Here is a 13,085-nt window from a genome sequence, read left to right on the forward strand (position 1 = left end):
GAGGTGCGGATAAATTGGGGACATTTGTTCATGTTCGTCCAGTAAGATCTGAGCTTTTAATCTTTGACCCAGTGTCACATCTACAGGCACATGCAGAACAGGCCTGCAAGCTCACAGTGACAAACACACTGTTCTTCCAGAACATGCTGCACTTGACTCATTGAGGCAGAAAGACTGGGATGCCAACTAATACTTGAAGTCATGCCATTCCAACTGGCTTCCAGTGACCATACCATCCCAAGTACCTCTTATTCCTCCAGGCGAAATTGTTATGAGGTTTGGTGTTTGATGTTTCAGCCTTGCCTCTGGCATTATTTCTCAGTAGCTAATCCAAGGCTTAAAAATATGAAGTGTTGCCTTCTTTTAAGTTCTGCATATCTGATGTGCACTTTTATATGTGCTCTGTGTAGTTGCTAATTCAGTTAATTACTTTCCAGGTCTTCCTCTTTAGATTTACTTTCTTCTTGCCTTAGAAGCCCTCCTGTCTCAGGAAACCCAGCAGAATTAAGAGCAAAATGAAGTTTGAGGTAATGTAGTAAAGAGATCAAATAATCAGAAGTCCTGAGTATTAATCATTCGAAATCTTGCTTTGCTGAACCTCCATTTCTTTCATGTGAAGAAGGAATATAATAATACACACATTTGCCTAGCTCTCAGCTTTGTTGTAAAGTTCATGTATTATTGTAGGGAAAGCGTTTCTAAACTGAACTGCTTGCTTACAAAGGAGATTATCGTTCTTTAAATGAGTGTGAGCTAGGCATTCAGTCTCCTGGATGGCAAACTGGTAAGAACAGTTTATAAGTTTCACTCTTTCTGGGTTACAGTCTCTCTTTTTTAATCCTTCTGGAATGGTAAAGCACAATGGTTGAAATCAGAACCTTTAAAAAAAAGTCAAATGCTGTATATATTGCTTCATCACAAGATGTATCCCTGGATGGAACTTCTCAAGACTAACAAGGTTGGGGGAGGGGGTGTCACATCTTAAGCACATTTTCCATCTCCATGGTACATTGATTTGACCTCAGTTGTGGTATTTTCACTAAGATAATGGTTTCTTTCCTCATTCCTTCACACTACTCTCCAATTTATCCTTTCCTCTTATCTGTTAATGAGGAAACATTAATAGGAAAGAAGATGAGTAGTGAGGAAGTTAAAAATAAGTAAGAACAAATACTCTATGAATTGGTGGGTAGATTTTTCTAGGCTGTCTTGGCCTATGAGAATAATGACCAACTGAAATTGTTTTGAAATAATTTGTTCATGGACCTGTCTTCCCCACTAAATTTTATGCTCTCCTGTAGGGGATATGTCATGTCTTATAAATTTATATCTCTCCAGCATTCATTACAAGTATCTGGCACTAATAGGTACTCATTAAATGTTAAACTGAACTTAACCAATGGCATCTAGCATGACTTGATTTAGGACATAATTTAGGAAGACACAGCTCTGTGTTTTCAACAACTAGGACTGGTCATGTTCAAAACCAAAACATAACATTGGGAAAAATAACCTTTGAGCCTTATAATATTTTTTGGTCCTCACTGCTTCAAACAGCACAGATTTGATTCATATTTTTGAGTTACATACGGAAACCTTACCTCTATTATGACAATAACTACACCATATTTATTGAGTAATTACTATGCACCAGGCACAGTCCTAAGTGTCTTAGATGCATTAACTCATTTAATTGTTGGAGGAAGCAACACTATGTGATAGGCACTCTTATTGTCTCCATTTTACACATGTGGAGACTGGTATAGATGGAAACTTATATACCTTTTCCAAGGAGATGTATGTAACTTTCCCCAAATTCAGTTCTAGTGAGCAGCAGAAGAGGGATTCAAACCCAGAAAGTCTAGCTTCTGTATCTATGTTCTTAACCACTACACTATATTTTTTCTTTGTATCAAGTAGCAGTGTAGACAGAAGAGCCTGAATGGGGGTTGTGGAAAGAGGGGCAGTAAAGCTAGGTGGTTCCACCTGGGACAAGAGTGAGGTGGTGTCCTGTGTGTGCTCTGCCTCCCTGTGGAGAAGGCTAGTCTGGGAGCAGCGCCTCCCTTTCTGTAGCATGTTTATAAACCTTGGTGACCAGACAGGGTTCTGACCCAGCTAAATGGATTAGCCGGCGATTTCAGTTACTATCACCAGCACCACCAGCCAGGCTGGCTTTCTTTCCCCACATACCCTTCTTTATTTGGTGCAGACATCATTGAAAGACACAAATGGGAAAAAGTTACAGAATGGAATAGAAAGGTTGGCTTCAACCAGACCAGCTGGATCTCAGTGACTGTTGCTGCTACTTTATGCCTAGATGTAGAGTTTGGTTGAATTGATGGAGCAACCTCTTGAAACTGTTGTTGGAACAAGTCTCTTAGTGGCGCTGTCTTTCTACGGCGACTTACAGAAAATAGCAAGATATTTTGAAAAGCTAATGGAGGAGAGTGTTTCTGTGAATGACTTCCAGCAGTGAATTAATCATTAATTAACCCCAGATATAAAATTCTTTGTATATACACTGAGTTATTTTTATCAACAGCCCAATTCATGTTGTAATCCCAAGTTTTGTATGTGAAAATACAGGAAAATGGTGAAAGACAATAATAAAACCTTAGGCTTCTTTTTTGAGTGTGCTGTGAAATAAATGGAGTATTTAGTCTACCTCTTTAGAAATAAATGGGCAAATGAAAGAGGGCAATCTCATTTTCATAATCTCCTTATAGGAAATCTCCATACTGTAAACAGATTGCTTTACCAGAGGTCTATATCTATTGTGATTGTTTTGAATTCAGAAAATAGTTTTCTTTAGAAAGAACATTACAAATTGTAGACAGAATACCAAAGTAACTCACAAAAAGCGAGTGTAACTAAAACACTACCTATTGGTTACTGAAAAAAAGTAGAAAATAATCCTGTTGAAATACCTTAGTGAAATTTAATAAGAAATCATTTCATTGTGAACGTAAATGCTTAAGAAAAAGGAGTTTTAATTAAAATTTGGCCTAGAGAAATGAAATATAGGAGGGGTTTTCAGGGAACTTTTGATGATGTTAGAGGTTTATAGCACAACTCTAATGTATCTCAAGTGTCCAGACTGTCTCTGACACATGGTCGAATGTATGTACTTATTGAATGTGTGTAGATTAAACTTTATTTTCACTTCAAAAAGCATGACTTTCCCTTATCTTATAAAAGCATAATAATTAGAGCTGTATTTGTGTCATAGATTAAATAAAGGGAGGGGGAAGAGGAAGAAAGGGGATGTTGAAAAGTATTGATGTGACAAGTAGGTTGTTTGAGACATAATTAATGAAAATAAAGAGAAAGCCAGCGATTACTTTGCATGGTCCTCTCCTCCTCATCCTTCTACCCAACGGACAAGGAAGGAGATAGGTTTTGTGATTATCCAACCACCATGCAGCGCTGTCAGACAAGGAACAGTTTCGTTGTGGGCTGGAGCTCTTTATAGGTGGAAAAAGAAAGAGAGAAGCAGAAATAAAGTTCTTTTGAGTATATAGTATTAGGTACAGGGAGAATGTTTGTATGTCTTTAATGGATAAATTATAGGTAGGGGATATATTGTAAATCGTCATCACTAAATGAAAATATTAAACAGGTATGGAGCAATAGAGCACTGTTTAAAGAGTCAGACTTGGCTTTCAATTTTAACTCCTCTACTTAACAGTCACATGATTGTGGCTGAGGTTTTTAACGTTACTGGAAACGTAGTTCTCTTCTCTATAAAATGTGGCTGAGAACTTCTTTCCTTGTCTATTTACTGCAGTTGTGGTCTAGTGAGGTTAGCTCATGAAACAACTTAGAAAATTAAAATGACATACACATTTCCAGGAGAGTTATATTATTTTTTCATCCAGGAAAGTGAAGATATTGGGGCAGATAACCCCTGAGATTGTATCTCCTCTAAAATTCTGATAATCAGAATGGCCTGGGTTTTAAATCATCATGTTATTCCTCATCAACAGTGTGCTAATGTCATTGATCTGAGAAAGGGGAATACAGTGGTCTATTCTCAGCTATGTCCCTGATCTGCCAAACATTTCATGCCTGGTTTCTACTTCAAAGGATAACTGAGGAGCCCATAAAACATTTTGAACCAAAGTGCTTTTTAATATTCAGGCTATCTGTTAAATTAACATGAGCATATAATTTGTCGTTGAACCGGTAAAAGGGGTGCTAAGGCACCAGGCACACATCAGATGTGTCCCAGGCAAACCTGGACATCTGGTCCCCTAATATGTAAGATGTTAAATTTCTCACTTAGGGGTGGAATAGCAAAAACGCTCCTGTTGAATGTAGGCCTCTGTACTGCTGTTATTAGCAAGATGCACGTCTGTTAGAATCTTAGAGGAGAGAACCACATATCCCTAACCACAGTAACAAACAGGAGGCTGTTTTTTGCTTTTAAGAAAGCATGTTGTTGCAGTTTTATGGCTAAAGGTAAGAGGATACAGTATAGCTTCAAATTTCCTGACTTTTCAGTTTTTTATTGCAGTTTGAATAAGTCAGGTAGAGATTTGTCTGGTGGGATGAATAATGCTTGGGCCTTTGCCTGACTTGGGTATTGTTAGTGTGGTTGTGCTAATGCTTAGTAAGTGTGAATACCCATCGCATCTCATACCGAGTTTGGTCCTATGATCAAATATAAACAAAGGAACAAAAACAGCTTGTACTAGAGATTTCCATGGAGCACAGCCATGTGCTCAGGGTTTTTCAAACCAGATAATACAGGAAGGGTGAGACTTGTAAAGTAAATTGAATTATCAGATGTCTTCTTTGAAAATGCCTGATGCCCTAATACACCAAGAAATTAGACAAATAGATTTCCAGAAGGGGGTGGGGTGGGGTGGGGAATCTCAATATTTTCTAAAGAAAACATGAAAGCATAAAGAAAAGTTTGCACTATTATGCTCAGAAGCAAATAAAAAGATCAACTTTCTAAACATTTTGTGGAGAGAAAATATGGCACAAATAAGTTAAAACGGCAGATAAATATTCTTTTTACGTTTTAGAATATGTTATTAATTTTCAGTCACCCATTTAGCTTCCTAATTATGTTTTATTTTGGAGAGAATTAATTAGATTATTTAGATCAATAGACTGTAGGGTAGGGAGATGTATGTGTTCGTTGCATTGAAGAGGAAGGGTGCTCAAAAACTTAAATGCTGATGATAGACATCAGTCTGGTATTTTTAAAATGTAACACAGATATGCCATACACAGATGGTTGAGAATCGAGTAGATAGAATTGTCATATTGCTCTGTAGCCATTCAGTCACTTTAGAGTGTGAAAAAATAGAGTTTCTTTCTGAAATCTTCTCATTCCCAGTGCCTGAGTCTGAAAAGGGCTGCTCATTCTGTCTAATTCTGAAGACAAGTCATCATGATTTATTTTTTTGAAAGATGTGTGCTGGTTCTATAATATTTTTGCCCGATCCCTAATTACATAGTAAAGAACAGTAGTTAGAGACCTTCGTGGTATTGCATGTGCGTGATCAGTGGATGTTTAGGTTGCCCTTTCATAGGCTGTTGTGACCTACCTAATGTAAGCAGGCATAACTTGCTCAGCTTGTGTGTACATTGTGAAATGTACAAAAAAGGCTCTCTGAGAAAATAAAGTTATCACTTTGCACAGATATACTTGAATCAATTATTGTTTTTTATGGTCCAACTACCGTGCTTATTTTATGACTGTAATTAAGTAATGGATTAGATGATACACATCTGGTACTTTGTAGAGCTCCAAAGTCCAACTATGCATGTTGCTTGTTGCCATGCGACTCAGTTATACGGGGCTTATTTTTCCCCAGTTGAATTGTTTTTACGAACAGGTGTTCAACTAATGAGACAAACAGGCTGGGCAGCTTTAGCCTACTCATTAGTGTCACAAAATCATTGAAAAGGACAGACACACCGAAAGGTCCAGCTCAGGGGATAACTCTGAACCTACAGTGGGCTGTTTCTCTGAACCTCAGACATATTGTTGCGGAAGGAGGCTGGATGGAGCCTCAGAAGACCTGCGCTCTCCTTCCAGCGATACCGCTTAAAACTCCAAGTGATTTGGACAGTTCACTTATCTGCTTTGAACCTTCATTTCTTCATCTACAATTGAAGCTATAACCCTACCCCACTGTATCTCACAGGGTTTCTGGAGGGTTCAACGAGATGGATTGTGTTTATGAATAGCACTAGAAATTATAAACACTATATAAACACAAGGTACCATTATTAATGTTCTAATCCGGCTTTCCCAGTGACTCAGTATATAATGTTAGGCAACCGAATGACATCAGGTTTTGCAATCGTTAAAATAGGGAAACATTTTTAAAACTTTACTCAACCTTATAACCAGTAAGATTTCTTAGAACATTTCAGTTGCTTTGCCCAGGTCATCAATGACCATTGTGGCAAAATGAAATGCTTCTAAAACTGAATAGCCCGAGTTTAAGAAAATGATATTGAGAAGGGGAGATCATGGAAGATCACACTCTTTAAGTTCTAGAAAATTATTTCACTCACTTATAAAGTCTCAGTAAAGTACTAAGGAACTCAGAGAGGCTTCTAAATGTTTGAAATACTAAACTAGAACTTGTGATACCATGTGTATCCATTTCTCACGGACAAGTCAATATCCCATATTGTTTCACAAAGACACAGGCTATCTAGCCCACCCCTTTCCCTTCATCTGTATCCCACCAGCCAATCTAAAAGTAGTCGAGTACACATAGGAGGATATTCATTTGTGAGCATCCGAGGCGATAGAAATGTCCAACACTAGAGGATTAGATAGCAGACTATTAAAAAACAGTTAGAAATAATGCATTAGAAATATTAGACAGATCATCAGCAGCATAGGTAGATTTTAGTAACATCGTGTTGAGTTGAAAGAGAAAGCAAGAGGGAGAGTGGGAAAGCAGAAGAAATAGACTGAGATGTGAAACATACGAAGGGTCTTGTGTGGATTATGAATTAAGGAACATGTTATGTCAGCATGAGCCTGAAGAGAAAAAAAAAAAAAAAGAGAGAGAGACTTTAAAAATCAAAAAGATTGTTGGACTGCCCCATCTTTCAGAGCTTGCCGGTGTAATTCTTTCCAATGTATTTTTTTGCACACTTAATACTCTTCATGCTGCAGCCTACACCAGTCCCTGGGCTTGGTTGTTTTTTCCTCAAAGGGCAATGTGAATAGCTGGCCACTGACCTCCATGACCTCCCTCCATCCTTATCCACACCATTAGCAAACAGCGTTCTACCTTCTCTTATCCAAGTTATATAACATTAAGTCCTCTTGCCATTCCTTATAGATTTGATTTTATTAGTATTTAGTTATCTAGGAGCCTTTTTGAGCTGGTTCCAAAGAATCTCCTCCCTTGTGAACCCTGAACCAGGTACAATGGTAATGAAAGCAGGAGATGACCTCCAGCTATTTTCACTCCTGCTTTCTAAAACCCCAGGTCTAGTCATCCCCCAAAGGAGCTAATCTACTCCCCGGGGAAGGCTGTGAAGAATACATAATAAAGTGATAAATACTTTCAGGCATAAGTTATTGAATCGAAGTTTTTTTCTAAAACAGATTTCCCTCCTAGGCACCAGAACACTAGAAATTTGGACAGGAGTAAAGGGACATAAGAGCTAGGGAAGGTTATTTCTGTAAATTTCCTTAGGGAGAAATCACACAGGAAGCAAATGAAAACACATCAACAAAGCCTGGACTATCTAAGCACATCTGTCATGTCCTTAAGAATTCCAGGAAATTTCCATAGTAATCTGTCTAGATCTAATTGCTAGAATGACTGCCATTAGTTTCCTGCCCAGTAGATACTAAGAGATTAGAACTGATCAATGTCTGCCATGGGTTGTTTATGTCTTAGTTTTTGTTTCTAACATAAAAGGACAGAGTAGTTCTGAAGCATCAGGTAGGGTTTTCATGTTTGGTCACATTTTAGCAAACCTACTAGAAGCAACTTACAAGAAATGATATGAGGATGGGTAAAAATTAACTTGACTACTTTTGAAAGGGTTTCTATCACTGGCCAAATATGGCCATAAGCTAACATTAGAACCTGAAGCAGAGTATCTTGACCTTGGGAGGAACAATTCCTTGAACCCGCAGCATTCATAATGAACTTGTTCGTAGCAAGCCAATAAAAATATTCCAGCTCTCTGTCTGAGCAGTACAGATACAATGCTTCCCACAGGGAACATGAATCACGGGGGGAGTGACTGGCTTGGCGGAGAGGCCAGATGAGGTGTGGACAGGCCTGGGTCCCAGAATCAGTCACCAAGTAATTCTAAATCCTAAAATTTAGGGCAACTCACTTTACTCTCTTGTACCTTCGTGAGTTGTGTTCATATGAGACTATATACTTTATTGCTCTGGCCAGGCATTTTTGAGAATGAAAGGGAGGTGCTATTAATAATCCACGGGCACAACTGATCTTTTGGGCCCACTCTCACTTTAAAATTCCTTTGCAGCTGAATTAGAGCTGAAAATAAAACACAGGTTCCTGATTACCAGACCTATACTCTGCTCCCCAAGCCAAGCTATCTTCTGCCAGGACCAATCTACACTGGGGTTCTCTGGAAGGGTGTTCAACATAAAGATCGATGAAGGCACTGTCCCAGCAAATAAACAGGACAACCTGTCCTGCACCTGCTTGGTCATGTACTCACACACCCCAAACCCACGTGTGTTCAGAATCAACAGCACTGGAATGCCAAATCCACATCAGGGTCACTGAAAGGCAGGGGCGGCAGAGGGAGCCAGGGCCAGGATGAGGGCAGATGTACCACCCCCACCCCCCATCAGGAGAATCTCTTCTATTTGCAACCTCAAGACTCTTCTCCACCAGCCCACCCCAAGGTGAGCAGACATGGGTATAGTGCAGGGACTGCCTTAGGATCCTCAGGTGTTGGTTTTTAAATAAGTAGGTTACTATAAATCACTCCAGGCCACAGGTCACCCTTCTGTCAACAATTTCATCTTTGCATAGCTCTGTCCACCACCCTCATTCACTTGGCTTTTTAAAAGTTTGAGGGAGCCATCAACAATTTCCAAAAATTAATTAGGTTAGGTTATGACACAGCCTTAAAAAAAAATGTCCAAATGAACTAAGCCATTCCACACTAAGAGAATTTGGAAATAAAGGTGACTTTTGAAAGAAAAGTCATCCAAAGAAGGCAGAAATTCTTTCACTGTTATGTAAACCTATTTTATCAGCTGTGCAAACCTGTCGCTCATTTTTAAATTATTATTATTATTATTTTGGTGAAACTTCAAATGGCAACAAGAAGAAACATTCGGCTTCCAAACAGCAGCATTAAACCAGTGTTAGCCACCAAGGTGATGCCAACAGCCTAATCCTCTCCCCCAGAGCTTGAGTCCCCTGTCTCCCCATCTCCTGGTCTCCAGGTCTCCCGGGCTCAGCATGGTGCTTACCTTCTTCCTCCCTCCTCACTACTGCTCTCACCAGTCACCAGTGAAGACTCTGTGCCCTCTGCCCAGCTGCCCTGGACTCTAAGATGCCTACAGACTCTGCTTCCCCAGAGGGAGGTTAATTACTCACCTGGCCATGCCCCTCTTCAGAGGTAGCACGTGCCACATGCAGCTGCCACTTGCTAACAGGAGCTGCAGCAATCTCAGCTCTCCCAAAGGAAGAAAGGTTCCAGAGTCACAGGAATAGAGGGGCCCCCTTCCCCCAGGCTGCAGGACAGGGTCCCCAAGAAAGGTGGTCCCTTGTGACTAAGGCTGGGCAACCTGCTCTGCCAGTGGCACCTGCTGCTCTGGAGAAGGAACCAGGTAATATTTATAAAGCCTTGTGAGCAGAATTTCTTGATGTTTTATCTCCACTGTAGTGATCCTAAGGCGGCTCCCCATTTCTCAGAAAAGTAAGTGAAACGCAGCCATCTCCGAGGAAGATGAATGCATTTAACAACAACACACACACACACACAAATAATTCAGAAAAATAAAACTCTCAGGGCCCACAATCTATGGGAATTCCCTATGACATATATGATTTGAGGAATTCTACTGAAAATTCCAAATCTTGGTATATTTCCCCCAGGAGGTTGCTTGGAATTCTGACCTGTAGGTCAGAATTTTTGTCTGAAACTTTGAATCTCCTGATTGCCTCAAATGATAATTATATTTATATAACATTTCAAAGAATTCCCAGACACGTTATCTTGCTGGAACCTATTTAATATACTAGGAAGGGACATAACTCGTTAAAATAATTACTGTCTTTAACATTATACGTTTAATTAGTTTTTCAGAGTTGGGTAAGCAAAACCTTGAAGGGATGAGACCCTGGAAATTGGGCATGTTTGGATTGGAGGAGAGATGGGAAACGACCTACAACATGGGCAGGCAGCCAGTGGCCATCTCTGCACCCTCACCAGTGCCTAGGTGAGGGACAGACAGGAAGAACAGAAGCCACACAGACAGACTTCGCCTACTCACACTTCTGCCGGGGGTGACCTAGGAACCGCAATGAAAAGACCCTGTTGTGCAAAGTACACTCATCCCTATGCTGAGAACTCAGTCTGGTTCCTGAAAGAACCACTTGACCATCCCCCAGAGCAGAGCGCCCGGTGCATCTGCCACTATTCTTTTCAATAATGATCATCCTTTGGCTTAGCGTAGATGTTATGTAAGGAACAAAAGGAAGCTTTAGTTTGAAACATCCTTCCTCACCATTCCTTCTCATGCGTTAGCACAATCTTCAAGTAATGCACCTTTGAGGCTCTGAGTAATTCCTCCTACTGGCCACCCCAGAATATGTCTAGGTTCCAGAATGTTCTTGAAACACACTATCCTTGCTAGAGTTGGGAGTATGATTTTGGGGACCCAGAAGCAATGGTTTCAGGGGTGCTTCTTCCTCCAACGTCCTGTTGCTGCCCTCCCTGGGGGTCCTGTGGCCAGAGCAGACACCGCCCTCTCTCAGCCTCACTAACCTCACGAGGAAACTGAGGGTTTGGGTTTCCCTGGTTCTCCTCCCTGCCTGCTCAGCAGAATCACTTGGGGAGCTTTAAAAAACAATGCAGGGCACACGCCCAGGGGTCTGATTTAATTGGTTAGGGTGGGGCCCAGTCTCAGATATTTTTAAAAAAAACAGGTCTCTGGGTCTGAAACGAAGTCAGATGATCTCTGGGACCCTCCCAGTTCTACAAAAGTCCGCAATCCTGATGGTCTGGTCCTCTATGTCATTTACGGCATTAATTTTTTTCCAGACATACTCATTTTTTATTTTCAGTGTGTTGTATAAACTGACTTTTCAAAATGCTTTTAATTATTTTTTTAAAAGATACACTGCTATTATTTGTTTTTAAAAAAGACACTGTGATTTGCATATAATATTGTACATGTGTACAGTGTACAATCTGACCAATTTTCACATATGAGTAATGGTTGCCACAATCACAATAGTAAACATATCCATCACCCCTAAAAGTTTCCTGTGCCCCTTGGTAACAATCTCTTCTCACTGCTGCTCTTCCACCGGTATCCATTGATCTGCTTTCTGTTATTATCAATTTATTTGTGTTTTCTATCATTTTATACCAGTGGAATCATAAACAGCATGTACTATTTTTTGCCATAATTATTAGTTATGTTCTTGTACTTCAGATTTTAAGCTCTTTGGGAGGAGATGCCACCTTCTATTTTTTTCCTCTTCCTCCTGGCCCCAACTTATCTTTGCTCAGAGAAGCTCTCTAATCATTATTTTCTTGATTGAAATCAGACCGTTATGACCTTACACTGAGCTTCAGTTTGGTGGCCAAGAAGTGCCTGCCATCTTTAGGATCTCAACTTCCTCCAACTTCTCTGTAGGTTCCCAGTCAACAGCTTCAGCTCAATTAAAAAAAAAAAAAAACCAGAAAACAAAAAAGCATTAGCTTAAACCAGAGGCCTTCATTTAGGGTCATAGACTTCTAGGGGTCCAGAAAATGAGCATCAAGGTGTGTGTTGGGGAGTACAGAGATGGGGGAACTACCAACGAAAGGCTCTTGGCTTTCACCAGATTCTCAATCACAAGATCTTGACCCAAAGGGAGAAACTACAGAATAAAGTCATGCTTTATCCCGTATTATATTCCTTTATGAGTTTTGTGAATATGATGTCTACTTATAAAACCTCTACTCTCTGTTCCCCTTCTCTTCGCTTCCTTCCTCCCCAGTACCTTTATTTTGTTCTCTGCCTGCTTGGTTATACTATCCCTTCTTAACTAAATACACTGCAGACTGCCCAGTGAAGTGTTACTTTAGGGAACTTTTTGCATTCCTCTTCTCTTTAAGACTGTCTCACCTAAGCGATGTGGTATGTTGTGCCTTTTTATGTAACAATTCTTATTCCACTTTACTTAAGAGTTTACCTGGATACTTGGATACCATTCTGCCCAAATATCACTGACCTACATTTCCTCAAAACCCTAGAGCATGGGGATTCCTTTATATCTTAAACAAGGTCAATGTTTTCATTGTCACAACTCACAAGTATTATGGAAACCGGCAGTTATAATAAATAGCACTGCAAATTCACAATCAAGCCACCTCTACTCAATCCAGAGACAAATCCCTTCCCCACCTATGTATTAAGTTGGTGCAAGAGTAATTGTGGCTTTTGCAATTATTTTTAATTTTTTAAACTGCAATTACTTTTGCACCAATCTAATAGAACACAAAAAAATATTCTAAATGATATTATGTCTGATTTTAGACTGAGATGTAGAATAGCAATATCGGCTTCTAAATAATAAATTCGTGTGCATCTGGCAAAGTCATACAAGCGCTGGTTTCAAAGTCTTTCAGACATAGGAGAGAGCAAGAAAAACATCTTACCTGCTGGCCAAAAGGCCAGCACAGACACCGCCTTGTTCTAAATCCAACTCAGCTCCACGCACCATTGGTAGGAGGTGATACATCTTACACCCAGAAGCATTCTCTGGCTCCCTGCTTGGGACCGGCTCTTAACTTTTATTCTCCCTTTCACTTCCACCTTTCCCAACAGAATAGCAAATATAGTAACAATAGCACTTCAGTCATTTCTACACAAAGTTCAT

General features: G+C 39.9%; 1 protein-coding gene across 7 annotated transcripts in view; it reads right to left on the minus strand.

Annotated features, from left to right (window-relative positions):
* The window catches only part of HOPX (HOP homeobox), a 104,440-nt gene that overhangs the window by 15,725 nt on the left and 75,630 nt on the right, over window positions 1–13,085 (minus strand). Inside the window, exon 1 of one of the 7 annotated variants that reach the window (XM_081061148.1) lies at window positions 12,865–13,039. The exons of 5 other annotated variants lie outside the window; for them this stretch is intronic. In XM_081061148.1, the coding sequence (XP_080917274.1) occupies window positions 12,865–12,947 (83 nt within the window). In that variant the 5' untranslated portion in view covers window positions 12,948–13,039. Of the gene's footprint in view, window positions 1–9,460; window positions 9,552–12,864; window positions 13,040–13,085 lie in introns of those variants that run through there. One more of the 7 variants, XM_081061151.1, reaches the window with a different exon arrangement.

Source organism: Rhinolophus hipposideros, assembly GCF_964194185.1.
Source record: "Rhinolophus hipposideros genome assembly, chromosome: 1".
In the NCBI taxonomy this organism is placed as follows: Eukaryota; Metazoa; Chordata; class Mammalia; order Chiroptera; family Rhinolophidae; genus Rhinolophus; species Rhinolophus hipposideros.